The 24,842-nt window shown below is 36.0% G+C and overlaps 1 protein-coding gene and 1 non-coding gene across 2 annotated transcripts in view; both read left to right on the top strand.

Moving 5' to 3' along the window:
- The window catches only part of LOC114650314 (vesicle transport protein SFT2B-like), a 167,371-nt gene that overhangs the window by 74,422 nt on the left and 68,107 nt on the right, over window positions 1–24,842 (top strand). Inside the window, exon 6 of the mRNA XM_028799865.2 lies at window positions 13,083–13,142. Coding sequence (XP_028655698.2) covers window positions 13,083–13,142 — 60 coding nt within the window. The remainder of the gene's footprint in view (window positions 1–13,082; window positions 13,143–24,842) is intronic.
- trnae-uuc (transfer RNA glutamic acid (anticodon UUC)) lies at window positions 10,513–10,584 on the top strand. Its single transcript has one exon. It is a non-coding gene; the product is annotated as a tRNA-Glu (tRNA).

Here is a 24,842-nt window from a genome sequence, read left to right as displayed (position 1 = left end):
AATGTGCATTTTATGCATTAAGTTATTTATTAAACCTTAATTCAGACTATGCTTAGTTTTCAATTCAATTAAATGTTCCTTTTTAATTAATAAGAGAATAAAAGTCCTTTTAGCTCTACATCCAGCTCTTCCGAAGGCCCTTTTTGCCTATTTTATGATGCATTTGTTATCCTTCATTTTTCTGTTCGAGTTTTAGTCCAATAGCCTTCCTAGAAATGCAGTTAGAAGTTTAAGCAGCTGTCCTATTGTTCTACATCCTTTTGTATAGACCTCAAGGAATACAGTCCCCAGCTAAATGAAGGTTTGCTACTAACCAATGCATTAGAAGATTGCTGTATATATTTTTATATGTGCACATGAAGACTTGCTATCCCTGGACACCTTAACACATCACAGTATGTATACTCTTGAAAAAATACACTTGAATCTTCAGATTAATATTTAATTTACTGTTCCAGAAGCTTGATCATTTGTGAAGGAAAATTAAGTTTTGAAATCTCACAGTATTATGGCCTTTCTTTCATTACCTTATATTGCAATACCCTTTCCAGACACAAGATGGAAGAAAGAGCTGTGAGACAAATAAAATATGTGTGTATGTATTTACATATGTAACCTTAGGTGTCTTTCCATCTACCATTATGTCCTGTTAGTGACAAAGTTAGTCCTTTACAGTAGCATGCAGAAAATATGCTATTCTCCTAGGATTTAAAAAAAAAATATTACATTTTTTGATGTGAAGGGCACTCGCTTTAAATTCAGATTTACTTTGATTTGTGCTTAAATGGTGATCAGCTTCATGGACAGAGTTATGATGTTTGGCAACTTTAAATTGAGAAATATATATTAAAGCATTTGTTTGAGATTTCTTTAAGTGTAGATACTTAAGGCTATAAAAAAACAATTGGTTTAAAGCGTTTAAACATAAAAGTGTGCAATGATGGAAGGGGGTGAGGGGAACAGAGAGATTGACAGACATTGAAACATGATGAATATTAGCAGAGTGAAGTAGGAGAAACAATGGCTTTTAGTAGTGTTAACAAAGCAGTTTAGAGGTTAAATATACCTGAAGTTAGGGTTGAAAAGTTAAGTTTGGTGTGGTGTGACTATTTTGCGTTTCAGTGTTCAGCATACAAATCCAGGTAAAAATAATTTGGCGGATGGTACACGTGGTATTTAGCTGTCCTTTATCTTTAAACTGTGAATTGGATTAAAGGTTTTTCCACGCCTTGACCATACAGGTGAACACATAGGCTGAAGAGCATAATACACAGTAGCCACAAGTTTTTTGTTTTGTTTTTTTTTTTTAATTTTATAATCAGGATGGCTGCTGTGAGAACACATCATCAGTAGGGCAAAAGTAACCAGTTTCACAATGGTCTAAATACAGTTCTGTTTCCCAGTTAGTTGGTTGAGCAATCCAGTGTTTGGTGAATTCTGCTTCATAGTGACAGGAAAAGCCGATATCAGAGGACCTAAAAATCAAAACACTGATATGAATGCTTGGGTGCCACAAGCCACCTGTTTAAACCCCAGAAATCCCAAAGGATTGGCTTTCATGATCTGTACTTGTACTTAAAATGAAGGTTAAGGGAGCTTTTGCCGTAATTATAAAGTTCTATTGTAAAATCAGCCCCGTTCAGCACAAGAGGAACCACAGGTTCAGACATATATGATGTGCTTGGCTAAGGAGCCAGTGGTTCAAAGTTTTCATGTACTTAATTATATAAACACTAGACATTAAGCCCGTTACAATAATGGGTGCTAGAACAGTACTGCGTAAACATTAGTAGGAACAGCCTATATTAAATGGCAATATGGCAAGACCGCATTCTGTTTCTTGTCTTAATTTTTTTTTTGTCAAAAATATTTTTGCAAGAAGCCTAAAGTAAAATAATAATAAAAATAAAATAGAAACATATATGACAATACAGTAAGTATAATTAATATTACATTTATCCTCTCCTCTGTGGCTGTTGATTGATGTGTTGTCTGTTTGAAGATCTCTTATCCTGCCTCTTTATTTTAGCTTGTTGCTGACGCAGTGATTTTCGTTCATCCGCAGTAAGACTTGCTCTCTTAGCTCGGTGTTTTTGCATTTTTCTGACGCTCATTTTCCTCTTCTTCAATCGATCTATTTCCATCCATCCATTTTCCAACCCGCTGAATCCAAACACAGGGTCACGGAGGTCTGCTGGAGCCAATCCCAGCCAACACAGAGCGCAAGGCAGGGAACCAATCCCGGGCAGGGCGCCAACCCACCGCAGGACACACACAAACACACCCACACACCAAGCACACACACTAGGGCCAATTTAGAATCGCCAATCGACCTAACCTGCATGTCTTTGGACTGTGGGAGGAAATCCACGCAGACACGGGGAGAACATGCAAACTCCACGCAGGGAGGACCCGGGAAGCGAACCCGGGTCTCCTTACTGCGAGGCAGCAGCGCTACCACTGCGCCACCATGCCGCCATCGATCAATTTGCTCGTGTTTTTCTTTGTCTTTCAGCCTTTCTTTTGTTGATGTTTACTTGCTGAGCTGACCGTTCTTCCAGGAGATTTTGCTTATATAGGATTTGATTGTCTTTTGTCCTACGCTTGTACATCCGTAATATTTTCTCTTACAGTAATACTGGCTTGTATATGGCTGTAATATGCGTCACTGTATTGTGTGCCTTTAATTTTCTCTTGCAGAAAATTGCCCAGGCCCACAATTCACATAATGTTTCTAGAGTTTACAAAATTGTGGACTACAGATGATGTGCTCCAGATTGTTGAACTTAGCTAAGCTTTCTTGTCAGTCAGACCAATAGATGATTATGAGCTAATAGCACGCTCAGTGCAGCATTATAGGGATCAGATTGGAGTTTGTGGGTGTCTGCATGGAACAACTGACTGGTCATCATTTGAAAAGCCTTTCTTAAAGCATTCCTGCCAGCTGCCTATTAGAGCAAAATTAAAGAATGGTTTAAGTAATACAGTGCCAAGCCTAGCACAGTGCATTTGTGATTTTGCATATCGAAAGCTATGTCTGCAACAGTAGCCAAACATGCTGGAGAAAGATATTGTGCATTGTATTTTAAAAGAATGCAATCCCAGTTTAGAAGGAGAACTAAGATATTTTGAGCACTGTAGATGGAGTGGTTAAGATTGGCTTGATGATTGAGAAATGCTGTTGGAACAGGATGCAGCCTACTGACAGTAAATAAGTCACAGCAATGACAGAAGAAAAAAGGGGGAACCCAGTCTGAAGTCACTCGCTGGCTTGTGACACACTGATTCATACAGTGATCGCTTTTTACTTTGATTTAACAGAATTTGTGGGAAAATACCAGTAACTCTGGCAAGAAGCTATTTCTTGCTACTAATGGCTATATTTTTTGGCTGATTTACATTTTTGGATGATTTCTTGGCTGATGTACATGAGATAAAGTCTTCTGTGTCAACAGCTACATAATACCCAGAGGGAATCTGAGGTTTATCACAAATAATGCACACCTTTGCTGCACTACTTTTACTAGAGCTGGATGCTTTGAGCTAGGCCATTTATAGTACAGCCATTACAGCGAAGGTGGTAAAAGGAGTGAACAGAAAAAACAGTGATTAAGATTACTACTAGGCTTGTGTCTATAGGCGATATTATTGGAAATCGACCATTGATTACTTATATTGCTAATGAATGTTCCTGTGCCAGTGATTTGAAGCACGTGATTAAACAATGTTGTAAATATCCTTTTTACACTAAGCATGTATCCTGGTTGGGTACAGATAGCAGTGAATGCATTGCAGTTACCCTAGAAACTTAAAATCCTTTAGAAGAAAGGTTCAGTTTTAGTTACATTTTCCTTTGGTAATTCTGATTAGCAACCTCTTGTGGGGTGCAATAAGTAGATGCACAGTTACAGTATGTGTGCTTTACATTTTTAATAATAATAAAGGTTAGTGTAATAAGCCTTTTGTAGTATTCTGTTAAATGCAGTAAGCAAGATAGAGGATGTATTTTAATGCTGTAATTGTGACAGCTCTGGCCAAGGCCACAACTTCGCTGTGGTCATTCTGGATGCATTAATCAAGACTGGTAAGAGAAATTCCTGTTTAGATTGTTCCAGTGCTGCCCAGAGTCCACATGCATTATTCATATGTTTCTTTTTGGCAAAAGCAGTAGAGATTAAAAAAACAAAAAAAAAAACAAATTCAAAAATATATACCCATCAAAGAGAGTTTTGCCACAAATATTATAGCATGCAGAATTTGTGCTTGTTCTGCATGTAACACCTTATTCAGCCTTTTTTTAAATAAGTAAACCCCCAGAGCATTTGGAATGTGTGTTACTTTAGGACATAGCTGATTGTTTTGTGTACTGAAGTATGTGGCTAACAAAGAAAAATGTGTATTTTTTTAAAACAACACATTAGAGACCGTGTGTGAAGCAAAGATAATTTACTTAAATAATGTAAAATAGCAGTGATGGTATGTTAATATAATAAATGCATACTGTATTTTGTGTTTTTCTATATCAAGAATCACTAATAATTTAAGGTTGGTGAGACAAGTCTTTAGCACTTGCGCTTTTAAGTGTACACTAAACTTGCATATACCTTACCTGACTTACAGAAATGGCAATAAGTTTGTGGTTTGCAAATCTAGTAATAACGTTCTACCTGCTTAGTCAATAAATATCTTTGGGTAAATCATTTATCTCAGTATGCCCTTTTGCATTGAAGCCAAATTTCTGCCAAATAGCTGAAACTGATTTCTTAACAAACCATTTGCCCATCCAAAACCAGGTATTTTACTACCTTGTTATGGTGTATGTTAATGACGAGGACACCCTGTGGTCAAATTGAAAATTATGTGAACTACAGAGAAACAATGTCTTTCAAGTTGGTGATGCCACATCTCTAATGACATAATCTATTGGTGATGTTTAAGGGGGCAATTTGTCAAGCAAAAATTTTTACATATCCCCAACTCTAGTTATTACATGATATATAGACTACCGATGAGGTTCCAGTGCTGCACCATTTATATTTTGTATTATCTCATAAAGAGAGGCATAATCCAGGACCATGTACCATGGATTGAGAAAGTATTCAGTCCCATTCACTTTTTGCACATTTTATTGTATTGTAGATTTAATAAATAAATTGCCGTTTTTGCCCATCAATCTCCACTCAATAAACCATAATGACAAAGTTAAAGCACGTTTTCAGAAAGGTTTGAAATTTATTAAAAATCAAAAACTGAAATCTTTCATTTATACAAGTATTCAGATCCTTGCTGTGGCAGTCCAACCAAACTAAGTACTGAACAAGAAGAGCCTGGAAGTAATGCCAATAGTGTTTCTTTTTGTATATAGACAACATCATGGTTTTCCTCCTATCCATGAAACAGCATCTTATTAATCTTGAAACCATATTTATTAGATTGTACTAGGCTCATTTAACCTTAAACTTTCAGATATGTCACCTTTGCCAGGAACACCTTAAATATTTAGGGCATGCGGTACCTGAGAAGGAAATATAGGACAGCCCAGAAAAAGTAGCCTAAGTATTAAACAACCCAAATTGAGGCCAAGAGTTTAAAATGATTCCTAGTGCTGGTGGGTTTATCCAGCAGAGAGTGCACTCGAATGTGTTTCTTGTTGCAAAATTGACTAGAACCCAAATACTATAGCTTTGTTACCCGTCGGAAAATAATTACAAAACAGAAATATGGTACAAAAAGAGATACAGTATATGTATTTAACTTGCTTTAACATTCATTCCCAGAAATATAATGCATAACCCTGTGTGCATACATTTTTATGCCAGAGAGAAACATTGGGACATCACAGCAAGTGGGAGAATGCTGACAAATCATATATCCCACTCTGCAGCGAGAATGTCGGTGGCATAGTGACTCTTCTGATGTCGTGCTGGATCATCTTCATTATAAACACTCACATAATTACATATTCGTAGAATTCATGAATTCAGAATACCTTCACACACACTGGGATCTGTAATCATATTAGTTAAGCAGATATCAGAACTTCCCAAAACAACCTGTTTGTGTCCTTCACATGTTTTCTGCTTATGTCCCTTACCTGACTTAACAGCTGTCATTTGTCAGTCTCTCTGCCTCTCTCAGCTGAATTACATGGATGTGTGAAATAAATGTAACAAATTACATTGGCACAAATCTTCTTGCTACAGTGGGTTGATATGATTAGTTTATTGCACATTTTGAGGACATTGCTGTCTGTCTGCATTATCTTCTCATGAAAAATGGTCATCAGGGAAAATGGACTGAGGAATGCCAGAGGGGTGGCTTTGCACCTACAGAACATAATGTCAACTCCCATTCTGACACAACCACAAATAAACCTACTGTTGCAACTCCATACTGATACTAGTAATGTTGGGTTTAGAGCTGTTTTTACCCATGACTTCAAATGTGATAAAATAGTGAAGGCATATGCTTCTAGAGTGTTCCATGGACCCAAGTTAAGTTGGTCCTTATGAGAAAAGGAATTATTGGTGATATTACAGGTAATTAAGAAGTTATATTTTTTGGAGGGACAGTTTTTGAAATTTATACAAACTGCAATGCTTTGATTGAGTTTGTAATACATCCAACCCATCATCCAGGCATGAAATGAATTCTTCAGTTGCAAGGTTTCACTTCTAAAGTGTGTTACATAAAGGGATGCAGTAACTAAGTCCTAAATGCTTCATCTTGAAGTCCTACAGTGAAAGGTGACCTCTTCATAGTTTCTGCAAAGGTCTGTAGTGGACTAAAAAAACCCAGCTAAGATTCACACCATATTGCATCTCACTGCAATGGTCACCTCTACACACCTCTCTCACAAAGACAGCCAGTCCACCGTGCATTCCTGCTGGCCATCAAGCCACCCCCTGTGCAGCTGGAAACTGCAAACAGGTGCCGACAGCAGGCACAGCATGCAGCAACAAACGTTTTATGTTGATTTATGTGTGAAACCATTACTTTGTGCGCTTTTCAGTTTTTTGGAAAAAATATTCAGCCCTCAAAGAGTTTAGGCTCAGAGTACAGTACCTTAAGCTAGGTTATGAGACATCTGATCAATTCGACTTGCGATCTGATGTGTGGAACATAACCCCATCATAACTAGGGGGCTGCCTGTATCATAATTTTCCAGTAACACGTTACATGATATGAGATTTACAGTTAACTTACATTGTGTGGGTTTGTGGAAATTTGTAGAGAGTTTATAAATGAGTATTTTGGGACTATCAATAAATTAATCTCTTGTAATTAACATTTAGATTAGCAAGCGGATAGAATTGTTTGTTGTTTTTACAGAGACAGGTGTGAAAGATGAACGCAGAAGAAAAGGAGGGACCTGGGCATTGCTCAGGATGAACTGGGCCTGCCAAAACACATGCTCATGACTGAGACACCTACCAGGTGGGGGGCACGTCAAAAGATGATACAAAGAGTACTTGAGCAGGAGAGCACCATTAGTCAGGTTCTAAAAGCTGACAGAAACTTAAGGCACTTGGTGCTCAGCTAGCATAATGTCAATGTGCTGGAGGCCATGAACAAGGTGTTGAGCCACTCTAGAACTTCACAGATGCCTTGTCAGGAGAACACTATGTCAGCATTTCCTACCTCAAGCCTGCTGAGGAAGAGAATGATACACAACTGACCAAGGATGTGAAGAAAAACATTCTAGCCTACTTGAATGAGAAATTTTCAGATCCTTCCTTGGATGATCTCCTGGATGTCACATCTCTTCTTGACCCATGATTCAGAACAATCTACATAAAGAATGAAAAGGTGAAACACATTATATCCAGAGCAGTTGAAGAAATAAAATCACTAAAGGATCAACATCATGTCAGCACACTCAATGGCTTCTGGTGCAGCAGCAGAGCCTGTTTCTCCTCCTGAGGAAAAAAGTCTTTGTTCAGCTTTTTCAAAAAGTAGAACACGGACACATTGGGCTTCAGCAGTGTTGGACTGTCAGATGAGGAAAGCATCAAAATGGAGCCGAGAACCTACCTGCAGACCACAGAGGTTGACAGTGATGCAGACCCTTTGTAGTGGAAATGCCACCAAGCAAATTTCCCCCAAGTTGCCAAGCTAGCCCAACGATTTTTGTGTATCCCTGCTACCAGTTCTCCATCTGAAAGAGCTTTCAGCACTGGTGGGAACATTGTCACATGCCACAGGGCAGCACTCAAACCAGATGTTGTTGACCGTCTGGTTTTCCTTGCCCAGAATTTGTAATGGCTAAGATTTACATAAGTGCTTTGTTCATTATGTTCAAATGTGTGAATACTGTTTCTATGCTACTGGATAATACTGCAAGCCAAGTTGCATTTGTTTTATTTTATTTTTTTCAATACTTGAATACTGTGTAATGTACCTGGGTACTGTGTAATAGCATTATAAATGCAAGTTGCAGTTTTATTATTTATGTATATAGCTTAGCTTGAAGCAAGGTCCATATTAATGCAATTTGCCTTAATGATGGTTCAGTTGGTAAAGATGTCATCACCAAGTTGCACTTGTTTTATTTTTATTTGGTGAATACTGTGTACAGTAATCCCTCGCTATATCGCGCTTCGCCTTTCGCGGCTTCACTCTATCGCGGATTTTATATGTAAGCATATTTAAATATATATCGTGGATTTTTTGCTGGTTCATGGATTTCTGCGGACAATGGGTCTTTTAATTTCTGGTACATGCTTCCTCAGTTGGTTTGCCCAGTTGATTTCATACAAGGGACGCTATTGGCAGATGGCTGAGAAGCTACCCAACTTACTTTTCTCTCTCTCTCTCTCTCTCTTGCGCTGACTTTCTCTGATCCTGACGTAGGGGGATTGAGCAGGGGGGCTGTTCGCACACCTAGACGATAGGGACGCTCGTCTAAAAATGCTGAAAGATTATCTTCACGTTGCTACCTTCTGTGCAGCTGCTTCGTGAAGCGACATGCTGCACGGTGCTTCGCATACTTAAAAGCTCGAAGGGCACGTATTGATTTTTGATTGTTTGTTTTTCTCTGTCTCTCTCTTTCTCTGCTCCTGACAGAAGGGGGTGTGAGCTGCCGCCTTCAACAGCTTTGTGCCACGGTGCTTCGCATACTTAAAAGCCAAACAGCCCTATTGATTTGTTTGCTTTCCTCTCTATTTCTGACAGTCTCTGTTCCTGACGCGCACTCCTTTGAAGAGGAAGATATGCTTGCATTCTTTTAATTGTGAGACGGAACTGTCATCTCTGTCTTGTCATGGAGCACAGTTTAAACTTTTGAAAAAGAAACAAATGTTTGTTTGCAGTGTTTGAATAAAGTTCCTGTCTCTCTACAACCTCCTGTGTTTCTGTGCAAATCTGTGACCCAAGCATAACAATATAAAAATAACCATATAAACATATGGTTTCTACTTCGCGGATTTTCACCTTTCGCGGGCGGGTCTGGAACGCAACCCCCGCGATGGAGGAGGGATTACTGTAATGCACCTGGGCTTGAAGCTTTGAAGTAACAGTATTATTACTGGAAGTTGCACTATTATTTTATTGTTATTATTTATTAGTTTAAATATTCTGCAGTTTAATGATGGTAAAGCTGTTTAAAAAGTCACTTTAACGTGTCAGTGGACAAAGATTGTTAACATTAACAGAAAGTGTAGTTGGTTTACAAAAAATATTTACTCTTTATTCCTTTTCTAAGACATGTTCAGTGCAATACAACTTTTGATGAGCACCGCTGGATATTTTACTAAGTCTAAATGTGTCAGTGGACAAAGAAAGTTAACATTAACAGAAAGTGTAGTTGGTTTACAAAAAATATTTACTCTTTATTCCTTTTCTAAGACATGTTCAGTGCGATACAACTTTTGATGAGCACCTCTGGGTATTTTACTAAGTCTAAATGCCTCTTTGGATGGTTGAAAATATTTGTCAAAATTATAGTTTAAGTTGTTTGCAAAATTTGTTGAATAAAACGGTTCTATATTTTGACTACAACTGTCATGCAATGTGATTCTTTCTCTTCATTAGTGCCACCCCCCTTGAAAACTATCACTTTATGGGGCCATGCAAACCTGTACTAATACATGGGTGCACATTAAAATGTTATTTTGTACAATGTACAATTCTCATGACAGTGGAATTGGTTATTCTTTGCCAGTCTACTGCAGTAATTACAGTGGAAAATCTGGTTAACATCGACTCATGCATGAGAAAAAAAATACCGTCAAATACCATGAAATTGGTATAATTTAGAGTACTAGGGTGTTGTACCGTGTTAGCCATTATGAATGTAGAGACAAGCCAAGCAAAATGACACCTTTTATTGGCTAACTAAAAAGATTACAATATGCAAGCTTTCGAGGCAACTCAGGCCCCTTCTTCATCTTGCCTGAAGAAGGGGCCCGAGTTGCCTCGAAAGCTTGCATATTGTAATCTTTTTAGTTAGCCAATAAAAGGTGTCATTTTGCTTGGCTTGTATAATTTAGAAAAATTCTGTGATGTATAGTTTCCCATATGGTCTAGCAGTTAGGATTCCTGGTTTTCACCCAGGCGGCCCGGGTTTGACTCCCGGTATGGGAACAGCGTGATTTTAAGGGCAGAGTGGTGGCTCAGAGGCTAAGGATCTGCGCTGGTATCCCGAAAATTGCCGGTTCAAATCCCCATCACTGCCAAAAGAGATGCTACTCTGCTGGGCTCTTGAGCAAGGCCCTTAACCTTCAATTTCTCCAGGGGTGCTGTATAATGTCTGACCCTGTGCTCTGACCCCTAGGGGTATGCGAAAAACCAAATGAGGGAATGATGACAAATGGCCACAAACATGTACAAAAAGTGATATTTTTTTATACTTTTGTTGTATTTTGTATGTACAGGTAATCCCCAGGTTACGGACATCCCACCTACGGCTTACGAATGAGGACGCAGCTGCGACGCATGCGCCTCAGTAACTGCTGCTCCGTCATCTTTGGCCTGGAGATGCTGCAAGCGGTGGCTGGAGAGGGGCGATTTCGCTGCTCGCGCAGTGTAGTGTCCCTCGGGTGGCTCCCGGCGGCAAGCGGTGACCCGTGGTCCATAGTCACCAGGGCCACAGCTATCACTCATGTGTAGGATGATGGTTCGCTGCCTGCCCACTACGCCGCCCCCATTCATTCTCAATAGCAAGGCTGCTTGTACTGTTACACACAAAGCAGGAAGTTGTCTCTTGTCAGTACATCAGACGTGTTGACGGGTGCCTTCCTGCTGTGATAACGGGTACAGTGCTGTGCAGAAGAGCTCATCTTAACCTTTTGTCTTCACCCTTCAAGAATGTCTCTGAAACACAAATCTGATGCAAGTGCTGGTGATACAGTAAAGAAGAGAAAAACCATCACCATTGAAAATAAAGTAAAAATAATAAAAAGGTCAGAGAGAAGTGAAACTCCATCATTCATTGGCAGAGCACTTGGTTACAGTCGGTCAACAATAGCATTTATTAAAATAATGTACCTGTTCCAACTTACATACAAATTCAACTTAAGTACAAACCTACAGTCCATATCTCGTACGTAACCCGGGGACTGCCTGTAGTCATCATTCCCATTGCATCTTTTGTCATTTGAGGCACTGTGGTTGCAGTTGTTAGAACTGCTGCCTCACTGCTGAGGACACGTTTTTGGTCACAATAATCGGTCCAGCATAATTGACAGATGCTGTCCTACCTCTCAGGGAGTCTGAAAAGAAAATTCGAACCATTATTATTTATTCAAATCTACTTCAGTCTCTTCCACCTGGACTTCAGCATATTTCCTCAAGTTCGGTAAAGTTTCTGAGCATTTTCCTGATTTTGCTGTGCCATTTGGGTTTGATCAGGTCTACTCATTAACAACTAGCAGAACAAAGTTTGGCACAGAGTCGACACAAAGCATGCATTAAATAAAAAGAAAATACAGTTCTGTTTCTGGAAACAGTCTTGTGCTTTCAGTCATAGCTGCTCACTAAGAATGCATGTTAATATATTATTGTGTGCCAGAATGTGGTAGGGAGAGAGAGGGAAAAACTTTTTATTATATATAAATAAGTTCCCAGATAGAGAGCAAAGGCTGAAAAAAATCAACATAGTGCTTATATTACTTACTGTATGATTTATTTATTTATTTTCTTTTTTTACACCTCCTAACTATCTTATTTTAGGTAATAACACTGTATAAGCATATACATTATTTTGTTATTAATTTAGTTAGGCTGCATCCATAGTTGATATAAAGTGTCCTCCACTATTATTGGCACCTCTTGTAAAAATTAGTAAGAAGGATTAGAAAAAAATGTTGATTTTAAAAGTATTGATTTTTTGATGATGGCTTTGTTTTTCTTTGAACGAACTTGTTTTAATTAAAAGTCGGATGTTTCTCATCTTTTCAGTGCGAGATGACTGTTCTGCAACAGTGATTCTCCCCCCCCTCCCAACCCTTTTTAATAATGTTTACAAGGGGTGCCAATAATAGTGAAGTGAACTGTATATTTACTGCCTATCATGGTTGTGGTCTTGTCCACGTGCAAACTGCAACAAACAATTTTTATATTGTGCACTATGGTTCCGATACATTACAATATGGTAAGGAAAATGGGGTCATTGAATACAAAAGGAATTTCTTATCACTGATAGTTATCTCAGTAATTTGTGCTGAATTTTTATTTTAGTCATTTTTTCCCTGCTTTAAAGGTGCTATATAATAATATTCAAAGGTTTAGGTGGCCAACAAATACTGTATTAGCATTTTCTGCTCCTCTTTTAAATATTTTTTATCAATTAACACAATTTTACATTTTAATAAATTAACAAGAGTCCTTGGGATTTCTGTATTAGTGTGTGTTTGTTTATATATGAACATTCACCGTTTTGATATAATTAGCTTTACTGTTTGTGAAAGCTAAAAGCACTTGTTCTTGGTCATCTTCATTTCATTTAAAAACATTTTAGTTTAATAATTAAGTGTTTTTCATCTGCATTTTGCTTTTTTATTGTTCTTAATTACAAATGTTTCAAGAGTTTTGAACTATTGCTATCTTTTGACCTTAGAAACTGTCTTTTCTTCTTTTTGCAGTGGAAAAATAATGGTCTTGCTGTACTATTCTGTATTTTGCAGTTTTTTTGCAATGGCATGGTGAGTATCATCTGAATGTCAATTTAGAAAAGCTAATTTGTGTGCGTGGTTATATATATACAGTATATGTGAGTATGTATATATGTATATATTTAAATATATATGAATATATGTATGTATATGGGGGTACACACACATACACAGTGGGTATAAAAAAGAATCACCTCCTTCGAAATATTCCCTTTTTTTTTTTTTTTTTTTTTTTTGCTTTACAGCCTTAAATGAAAACACACAAATATTTTTCCCAGCTTTACTTACTCAATGCAACCTTTAACATCTAAGTGAAAGATATCACAGCTACAGTTCAGAAAAGTTATGAAAAATCAAAAACAAGACATACTGAGATTAATAAAGGATCACTCCCAATGTCAATATTTTGTTGAACCACCTTGTGCTTTACTGGCAGCCTTGAGACTGTTGAAATACTTCTCCATCAGCTTTACATACAGTTTTTGTTATTTTTAATAAATTTGCAAAAAACTCAAGTAAACTTTTTTCACATTGTCATTATGGGGTGTTGTGTGTAGAATTCTGAGGAAAAAAATGAATTTAATCCATTTTGGAATAAGACTGTAACATAACAAAATTTGGAAAAAGTGATGCGCTGTGAATACTTTCTGGATGCACTGTATCTAGATTGAGCCCACTCTTCTTTACAGAACTGTTCAAGTTCGGTAAAATTGGATGGTGAGCGTTGGTGGACTGGTATCTTCAAATCTTTCCACAGATTTTCAATGGGATTTAGGTCTGGACTCTGACTGGGCCACACGAGAACATTCACTTTTTTCTCCTTCAGCCACTGTGTAGTCAATTTGCTGTGTGCTTCAGGTCGTCTTGTTGAAAGGTGAACATTCTGCCCATCTTCAACTTTCTGGCATAGGGTAGCAGGTTTTCCTCATGGAAAATACTAGCACAAACCAATCCAATCTCGACAGAATTTCTGTTGGTGTGACCACTAATAGTGACGAGCTAACATCACGAAGTTCGCTTTGCCTAGAGTTTTTCAATATCACAGAAAATATTTGGGAACTTTGCCATACTCAATGAAATGTTTTGTAGTCAATAGCGAAGGAGGAACTGTACTAGTTTTGAGTGGATTATAATGATGCAGTGGTCTTTTCTGTTTCCCTGATAAGCTAGGAAAACATTTGTGAACTATACTGGACTGATTATCAAGCCAAAATAAATGTGATCTGTGCTATGATAGACCAGTGGTAACCACTGCACATTAAACAACAGAAGATGCAGACAGAACAAATGCCACAAACAAAATACAACAAATGGTCACAAGCTAGCAATAAGTAAATAAAATATAGATTCATTGTGCTCACAGGGTTCCAGTCTTGGGGCACACATCGGCCATGCCACAAAGTGGCAGCATGGGACAGGCTCATTCCATTGTTTGATGTTGCAGCTGCCTTTGCTCTATGTCTGACCAATTATTATGGCCAAAACTTGGACTTGAGCTGTGAAGCAGTAGTTCTAACCACTGAGCCACCATTCTTCAAATAACAACAAATGCAGATAGAATGATGGTGTGGTGGCTCTGAGGCTAAGGATCTGCGCTGGTATCCCGAAGGTTGCCGGTTCACTGCCTTAAGAGATCCTACTCTGCTGGGCCCTTGAGCAAGGCCCTTAATCTTCACTTGCTCCAGGGGCACTGTACAATGGCTGACCCCACGCTCTGACCCCAAGGGGTATGCGAAAACTAACAAATTCCTAATACAAGAAATTGTATAAGGTGAAATAAAGAACAAAAAATAACTACATACAAGGTACAACAAATGGCCACAAACTAGCAATAAAAGCATAAATATAATATTATGTTCACAGAGTTCCAGTCTCCCGGGCACCGATTGGCCGTGCCACACAGCATTTTTTGAAGTCTCGCTGCACTTAGCTGTTACCACATTATTGTTTTGGATTGATCTATGAAGATGCATCACACTTTTTTCTTCCATCAAGAAGAAAGAAATTTCTTGTAAATAGTAATAAAACTTACATTATTATGATTTTACAGAGTCTCCTGTGTTTTTCTGACAAGGGGATGGGAAGAGGGAGGGCTTCTTTAATGCTGCTTTTGACTTGTAGTTGCAAATATACATCTATAACGAGCGCACATGGATTAATGTTGTGTGCATTTATGTATGTGTGTGTGTGTGTATATATATATATATATATATATATATATATATAATATAATCAGTGGCATTTCTTATAATATTATCATTATGATTAGCAATTGGTACCCCCTCAAATGAAAATACTTTTTTTTTTTTTTTTTAAACATTTTATGAATTTATTAAAAGCAAGTAACATTCCATACATTTGTCAATCTTGACGGAACTTAAGTTCAAATCAACCCCCACCCATGAGAAAGAGAGGAAAGCCAACAGACAGAGTAAAACTTTTAAGAATAGGAAAAAAAGGGGGAGAAAATCCTTTTCCCCAATTTAAGTGCTTATTCTAAAATGTTATTGATTAGATCCTGCCAAGTTTTTAAAAAGTTTTGAACAGATCCTCTTAAGTGAGAATTTGATTTGTTTCAGTTTCAAATACTACATAAGATCAGTTGCCCACTGACTTAAGAGGTGGTTTAGGATTCTTCCAGTTGAGCAAGATAAGTCTACGTGGCAATAGTAAAGGCAATTACAGTTTGTTTATTACATTAGATTCCTCTGTTCAGGCAGATGTTAGTGTGAAATGTGTTTGGTGTAAAACCAAAGTACTTGCTCTCCGGAAACAAGCATCTTAAAATTGTGGTCTCTCTCTATCTCTTCTCTGATATTAATCCATCCCTGCTAATGACACTGCACACACACTTATATTGAATTCATAGTTTAGAGAATAATGTGTATTAGATAACATCAAAGCAGTAACATTGATGGATCCCACATATATAGCTTATGCTGGACCTTAAGTTACTCAAACAGGACAAACCAAAAATTTTAGATGATAAATTTTAGAGTATATGCATTTAAGTGTTTTTTAACTTATTTCTAGTAATTAATGAGACTCTGACATGCTTACTTATTCATTCACAATAAAAAGTCACCATCTAATGCTACGAGAGAGAAGTGTCATTTATTCATGGCATATTTAGCAAAGAAATCATTGATTTCCATGGGGATACTCCAATCGATTTGCTGATTTTTTTTTTTTTTCCTCTAAAAAAGACTATCGGTAATCAAGTACAAAGGCCAATCACCAAAACCAATACTTTCAGCCCCTGCTTTTCTAAGCTTTACCGTAATTTAATTTCATTGCTCCTTTACGCAAGGAAATATATATTTTTGCAGCAAACTTCCTGCACTGTAAACAGTTAGCCTTTACTTTAAAGAAATAATTAAAAAAAAAAAAGTAATCGGAGAAATCATCCTGTGCAAATAAACGGCAAGAAAAGCTACTTTAAAAAAATCAGAGCTTTATTTTGTCCTTTAAAGTTGAGTTTGGACAGTGAGCTTGTTTAAAATGCAGAAGCTTACACTGTTAATTGGAAAAAGAAAAGATAATGATTTAAAATTGCTGCTTAGTAAACAATAGGCTTTTAAGATTTGTACTGTGTTTATTTGTTGCTGTGTGGCATACAACATAGGTTTTGATAAGAAACAAGTACTTACATTGTCAAAATGGTAATCTGTATTTATCTAGCTGATACACTGAAGGAAAAAATGTGTATAAATACAGTAAATGTATGTTTTAACAGCAAAAAGCTATAGTGCAAGTAATGATTTAAAATGATTAAAATCTATAAGTGCATGTATATTTACATTTAGCAGTGATTAATTGCCAAAATCAATTGAGTGTGCAATATATATTTTTTTTGTTAGACAAATGGTGAAATATAAGCCTTGTTTCAGATAGGTACATTACAGAAAAATTGAAACAGTAGGATAGCTTGTAAGTTATGAGAATCATTTTATTTTCTTTTATGACATATGTATTATGTATAAATATTTTATTAGTTGAAGTATGTATTTTAAGGAAATTTTATTTATTTCAGTATTTTTATGGTCACTGACCAATAAACCTACAGAATTTCATTTTTTTAATAAAAAATGAAAAGTTAACACCTGTGGTCTGTAATTTAATTATTCAAATACACTTTAATATAGTACATAAGGCTTTTATATGTCTGGTTATGCAGGAGCATATTGTAAAAAAAAAAAAAAAAATTTAAAAGGTATAAAGAAGAAAAAATCAAAATTGGTAAAAGAATCTGCTAATTAAGTACAATTAAAATCAGTGATTGATATCCGCCTTAAAAAACCTGATTGGGGAATCTCTTGATTTCCAATAGGCATGCATACTGCAATGAATGGATCAAGATTTATTGCAAGAATCGGGGACTATTAGATTCGAGTAACTGAAAAATACTGTAAATTGATGTTAAGATCCCTAAAGTTTGTGCATTCCATTTTGCTTTCATATGTTCCCAGCCATCATTGTCAATTACCAGTCAATTGCCATTTCTGTTGCCTTTTTCTTTTTAACCATTTATTTATTTTTTATTTTGGTAGTAAGCTCTTTTTGTTTATTGGTTAGCATCATTTACCTATTTACAAACTTTTGACAGAAATTTGTTTTCAGGAAGTTCTTACCTTTTTATGTTTTTTTTTTTTGAAGTCACTAGTTTTTTGGTTTTTTTGAAGTCACTAGTTTAACTTTGTTAATAATAACAGGAATGTAGTTTAAAGTTTTGACTTGTATGTAAATATGCTGGTAGATAAGTAGTACATAATATACTGTACATCTGTTACAGCAACATCTCAAATCATTTACTCAATAATCAATATGCTGGTAACATTTTAACAATGTGCTGTCTCTATTTCTAGTGCCCTACTGCTACATGTGTGCTAGAAACATTATAGTATGTCATCCCACGCACATTTCTACAGACTGCATGCATGCCAAGTAACTTTATTCACTGAAACCTTTAGAAACTTATTTAATATCAATGTCTGTTTGGCCAAGAACAGGAAGAGCCCCTGTGCTTCACTGGACACATTTACACCAGAGCAACTATTCTGCACAAATTCGCAAAGCTAAGAATTAAGCCTGAACCACTAAAGCTTTGAGGTATGAATGCTAGGCATTTCACCACTAGGTCATTCAGTTTCAAAATATCTATAGTAAATGACTGGATTAAAGCTGGGTACTTAATTATTCGGTTTCTGCTAGTGGATTTTCCACAGTACAATCTTTTGCCACTTTTTTATGTGTATAGTATGTTATTGAGCCCTGCAAAAGACTGGAACCCCAAGCGCATGAGTAGCTCCCTATGACCCTAAACTAGGCAGATGTAATTTGCTCTTCGACACATGTAGGAATAAACCTATTTTTGCAATTGAGAGTACTTAATAATACATAATATCTAGTTTGTTAATCAGGTGTTCTTCTGTAAAGGTCCTGGCATTAGACAGGTAATACCTTAGTAAAATAAGGCTTTTTTTTATTATTATTTTTGAAATGAATGGTGGTAATAAGCATCTGTAGATAATGACTGCATAATGACCCATACTGTAAGATATTCAGGATTTTTTTATTATATCAGTTTATGCTGATTTGGTAACTACATATTACTACAGTATACAGTATAATAATAATGCATTTAGGTCATGAATATCAGGCTGCAAAATGTAATTTTTTTTAGTAACAAAGGTACTTTTACTTCAAGAAAATAAGTATTGTGTTACATTACTTATTCCTTTAAAAAGTAACAAGGTTCCCTTTGAATGGCAAAGCTAACAAAAAAACACATTTGTATTTGTGCAACAAGTTCTGTCTCTAAGAGAATGTTCAGTATGGCTGGCAACACTGTGACCACAGTGAAATGTTGCCTTAAGCCAGGTAAGGTAAATGTTTGTGCCCCTTGCCTGGAATGTACCTAGTCAGTGAGGAGCGTGATTGGTTCTGGTTATGGAGACAAGTATATGCCCAGTTTTTGCCATAGTACAATGTTTTTTTGATCATAGTTCCTAGGTTATTGGTTATGTATATCATGTTTTCTCTGTACAGATTTTGTTTACAAATCCTAAAAAACAAACAAATTCAATGTTTATATGTTCCAGTGTTTAATTCCAATAAATGTCTCCTCTTTCTTCATAAAGTCAGTTAATCATTTCCTAAACCACTTTGTCCTGAAAAGGGTCGTGGGGGGTGTTGGAGCCCATCCAAGCTAGCATAGGCCAAAAGGCAGGAACAAACTCTGAACAGGTTGCTAGTTCATCACAGAGAAAACACACACACTATGGCCAATTTAGTATTGCCAACCCACCTAACTTGCATGTCTTTAGATGGTGGAAGGAAGCTGGAGCACCCAGGGGAAACCCACGCAGACATGGGGAGAACATGCAAACTCTACGCAGGAAGGACCCAGGATGTGTACTCTGGTCTCCTTACTGCGAGGCAGCAGCGCTACTACTGCACCACTGCTCTGCCCTCTTCATAAGGTGTGTGTGTGCATTATTAATCTATTATTAGGCTTACTCTATAATAGTGATTATAAAATGAACAGAAAAAGACAATTAATTATAATTATTTGTATGACAATTATCAACAAAAATTTCATGATTGTGTTAGCTCTAATAGTATCTTCTCACCACTGTTTAAACAAAGGAACAAAAATGTCTGCACACCCACAAGTGAGGTATACATGCTGTTCCTTGCCCTAAGTGCATAGCACTGACACTTGTAACAAAACAGCATTAGAATAAACTAACACTGAAATATTAAGAAACGCACTACACCAAAAACCATGAATATCTTTGTAGAGATTAGGGTACAAAAGTACATTAGTAAACACCTGTGCAAGACTCTTTGGAGAGATGTTCAGCAGTACCTTTCTTAGATTGGAAGTTTGACTGGACGTATTTTTTTTATGGGACAGACACTATGGAACTGGAGTGCAAACCATCTTTGTTCCACTGTATGACCCTGCCATTTAACCTCCTTGTGTTCCAACTAATAAAAAAAGAGAACAAAAAACAGATTTGTTAAGTCAAATATTTAAGTGCCTTGTAATGATGTTCACTATAGAAAGGTGCTGTATAAAACAAGGTTTACTTGTTTGCACAGTGATTAGTGCTTAAGGCTTACCGATCTGGCTGCCTTTATTCCCATGTCTGGTCATTGCTTGTGTGGAGTTTACTCATTTTACCTGTATTCCAAATAAGTTTTCATCTAGCTACTATAGTTTTACCACCACATTTTAGGTTTAAGTTGTATTGGTAATTTTAAATTGGCATTGTGTTGATTGTTTGTGGATGTGTTCTTGATCACTTGAACTGCTGCTGTGAAGACCAAGGACCATTTGAAATGCTTCTGTCGTAATGACATCCACAACATGCAGAACATGCCTCTTTTGCAACAGTTGCATTCAGATTTCCTCCATCACTGCTTAACTTTCTATGAACAAGGGCAGTGGTTTACTTCATTGACTAAAACACACAGATTTGGTAAGGTCAGTTGAGTTGTTTATCACAGGTAACATTTCTGTACTATTATTCAAACAAAATAATTTACATATGAAACTCTTTGAGTACATATAGTACAAATGAAAGACTACTTAAAGGAGAGCAGAAACAAACTGGCACTTTTTGTGGCAGCATTTGTGTAGAAGCGTTGCTGCAAAAATCTGACACATGCAATGCTGAAAGTAAGTTCTGTTTTCAAACATTAGAGACCTTCTACAGCATCAGCACAACACAGTTGCATTTCTCATACCAAAAGATAATAAACCTTATTCTGCAGAATATGTAACTGTGAAGGTGATAGGAGGGTCAGTTAAAGCTGATAGTTTTAATGACATGAATTTATTTTCTTTGACAATTTTTCTTTGCCTTATGTGCATTTATCACCTTCAAACCTCAACCTTCAAGTAAGTGTTCTGCAGTAAAATAGGAGAAAATAAAGAGAATATCCAGTTAATTTTGACGTTTCAACACAAGAAGACCCTGAGGCCAGGAAGTACGATACAGCAGTAATGATCTATTTTCCACAATAGATCTGTAAAATGTACTTGTTTTTAAAATGCATTACAATTAAAAAGAGCATGTTACTCCAACAGGATATGGAATTGTCTATCTGTATATGAAATGCAAAGTGATTCCTGAAAAGTAAAATATGCATTTGTAAGTGGAAAGAATTTGTTGAGTTTTAATGTATTCTTACTATTTGTTTTAGTTCAGTTAAACAGCTGAGCTTTAAAAAATAAACTAAAATGTGAACCATGATTCAGTGCAGTATCAGTACATTTATTTATTTTGCATATTTATGGCTGTGATTAGAGGCAACCAAAAGCAATAATGTGATTTCTGAAGCTTGTCTCTCATTAAAAGCACTCAAATGTTGTGGATTTATGGCTTTCTTGTATGCTTCAGTAAGTATGTGCTTGCATTCGGGAGCTGCTACAGTTGGATAAATGCCTAGAATATTGAATTATTCATTTTATAATCTGTCGGCTGTTGTCCAAATACGGCATAAAAGCTTGTTTCAGGTTTCATGCAGTTTTATATGGAACTGTGGTCTGCTAACATTAAAAGCAAAATGAGAAATTTTATATTTCTGGGGAAAAAAGCCTGAAGTGGGTTTAAAAAGAAGTAAAGAGGTAAGAACACACCGTCAGGTTTTCCTCAAAATTCACGTTTACTTTTGCCTTTTGATTGCTAACAGTTTTAATCACTGTTTAGATTCTCTTACTTTTTATTGTATACATATAGATTATATTACAAAGGTTTTACTCAAAGGTTGCATCATTTTCATCTGGGATCATATTAATCAGTAAGTTGAGTGTAGAAGTACTCATGAAATTTAATTGAAATGTAGGAATTCTCATTAGCACAGATTCTTACCATTCATACATGCAGGCCCCCATGTTGCCTTGTAATTTTAATGGGACACCATATTTTATTTGTCTCTTAAGAGATAGTATAGTTTATGTAAGCTTCCGTAATTGGAAGTAGGAATATCCAAGAGTACAGTTTTAGCCTAATATATTTATTTTAGAATTTTTTCACCTAATCTGTTTTAATAGAATTTACCCAAATACAATTAGTTAAAAAAAGCTTTCAATTTATCAAAAAATTGCAATATTTAAAAACCATAGCATTTTTAGCATGTGAACTACACGCTGCATTTTGATTTTTCTATTGTTTACTTTTAACAAATTCCAACTCAAAAATGGAGATGTAAAGGAGTATGTTACAGTAGGAAATGTAAACTCTAATTGTTATGGTTCTCAAGTAAAACATTTCTAATTTATTGTACATTACTGCCAGCAGTATTTGCTATAGGGCTTACAGAAATTAAGCTATAGATTAATTATTTAATTAATGAGGCTTAGCCTTAGGTCCATATAAAGTGAGCCAAATACACTTTCTTTTTATTATGCTAATAATCTGTAGAAAGGAGTTTCCTGTTCAGGAATGGGCAAGACAGGAAACTGTCAATTATAACAACGGTCTAGATAAATTCAGTTCTTTAAAGCATTAATTGTTATAATATTGGCAGCACTTATACAAAACTAGCAAAATACCCGTGCTTCGCAGCGGAGAAGTAGTGTGTTAAAGAGGTTATGAAAAAAAAAAAGGAAACATTTTAAAAATAACGTAACATGATTGTCAATGTAATTGTGTTGTCATTGTTATGAGTGTTGCTGTCTTTTATATATATATATAATATACACACACACACACACACATAAACATATATATATACATATATATACATATCTACATATACACATATCTACATATACATACGTATATACACATCCACATAAACATATCTATATATACATATACAAATTTACATATCTACATATACACATATCTACATATACATACGTATATACACATATACACATCCACATAAACATATATATATATATATACATATACAAATTTACATATCTACATATATATATATATATATATATAGACATACATATATACATACATACATTCACATATATATATATATATATATATATACTGTATATATACATATCTACTTATTGGCTCCTGTATTTAGGATATAGCGGGTTGGATAATGGATGGATGGACATTTGTATGCATAGCCCCATTTGCCCGTTTTCGTTTTTTTTCTTTCTTCAGTAATATTTCAGTAAACCCGGAGCTTGTCAGTTCAAATCCTGGTACTGACACCACTGTGTGACCTTGAGGAAGTCACTTCACCTGCCTGTGTTGCAAAAAACAAAAGTAATGTAACAAATTGTACCTCAGATGTCGTAAGTTGGTAGAATAAAGGCATAAGTAAAATAGATAAATATGTATTATACACATAGGAACTATTCATTTATTTTCAGTTAAATCATCTGCAGCAAACTTTTATAAATGAGGGTTTCTCATTTTTAGATAGTGCAAACTGTTTCTTGTTCATTGACGTTTTCTCTTGGAGAGCTTTTTTCATTTCATTGAAAATGAAAGCAGCAGCTGCCAAAATATGTAGCTTTCTTATTAATTTTTCAACATTGTGTAAAATAAATGTATAAAGTAACATAAAAGGTTTAAATACTGGTTATCCTTTTACACTAAAATATTACTAAAGAGATACAAAAAAAGTAAAATGGATATGTTCTTTTGCTTTAAGGAGATTAAATATTACTGAAGAAACAAAAAAAAAATTAAACAGCCAAATGGGGCTATGCATACGAAGTTAAAAGGTTTAAATAAAACCGAAATATATATATTTTATTTTTACTTGCTTAACTTGTGGAGGGTGTATCCTGTAGCAAAGCCCTAACTTTTTTCGTGAAAGCCCGTTTCAGTCAATAAGTCTTAAAAAAACGTGTAAAGATATTGACAATAAGCTAAGCAAACCCAGGAAGACATGGAATCGTTTAAATCAAGTATCATTACATCTTCCTTTCTTAAAGAGAAGTAAGGCAGTACTTATAAGCTTACATATTTATATATAGACATACATACATACATACATATATATATATATATATATATATATATATATATATATATATATATATATATATATATCTATATCCTAAGTCGTGCAAGCACACTCTTGAGAATGCAACGTATAGTTGTACAGAAGAAAAGCAATCTTGCCTCAAATGAATGGCAACCTTTTGTAGGTCTATGAACTTAATTTAAACTTTAGGTTTACACAGTGCTTTCTTTCCGAAGTACCTGCACTCATGAATATGTCTGTATGTGTCAGTCAGTCAAATCCACGCGCTTCGCACCGGCGAAGTACCACTTTTAAATTATTATTAAGAAGAAAATAAAACCTTTTTAAATTGAGGGAAAATATACTAATAACAGTTTGTTAAGGATCTGTTTTTTTGTGAAGCTGCCTTTACTCGAGTGATCACTTCGACCTGACTTGGTGGCCAACCATAAGCGTTACCTCGTAGGTAACCACCCATACAATCAGATTGTGAATCAGACTATGAATGCCGTGAATGTAATTACACACTCACTGCACTTGCTTACGGTAATCGAACCTCGGACGTCAGCGCTAGAGGGGCTTAGCAGCGGTGAAGTATTGCTTTTAAATTTTAATTAAGAACAAAAGAAAACCTCAGAGGTTCGATTTCCGTAAGGGAGTGAAGTGACTGGCCGGTTACCTACCAGGTAACGGTCATGGTTGGACAGCAAGTGACGTAACATCAGCCACGGTGCCTTCAGTTGTGAGAAGCAGATCATAGAATGATTGAAA

The sequence above is a fragment of the Erpetoichthys calabaricus genome, chromosome 4 (genome assembly GCF_900747795.2).
Source record: "Erpetoichthys calabaricus chromosome 4, fErpCal1.3, whole genome shotgun sequence".
NCBI lineage: Eukaryota > Metazoa > Chordata > Cladistia > Polypteriformes > Polypteridae > Erpetoichthys > Erpetoichthys calabaricus.
Note: the sequence above shows the minus strand (reverse complement) of the source record. Positions and strands in the feature narration are given on the sequence as shown.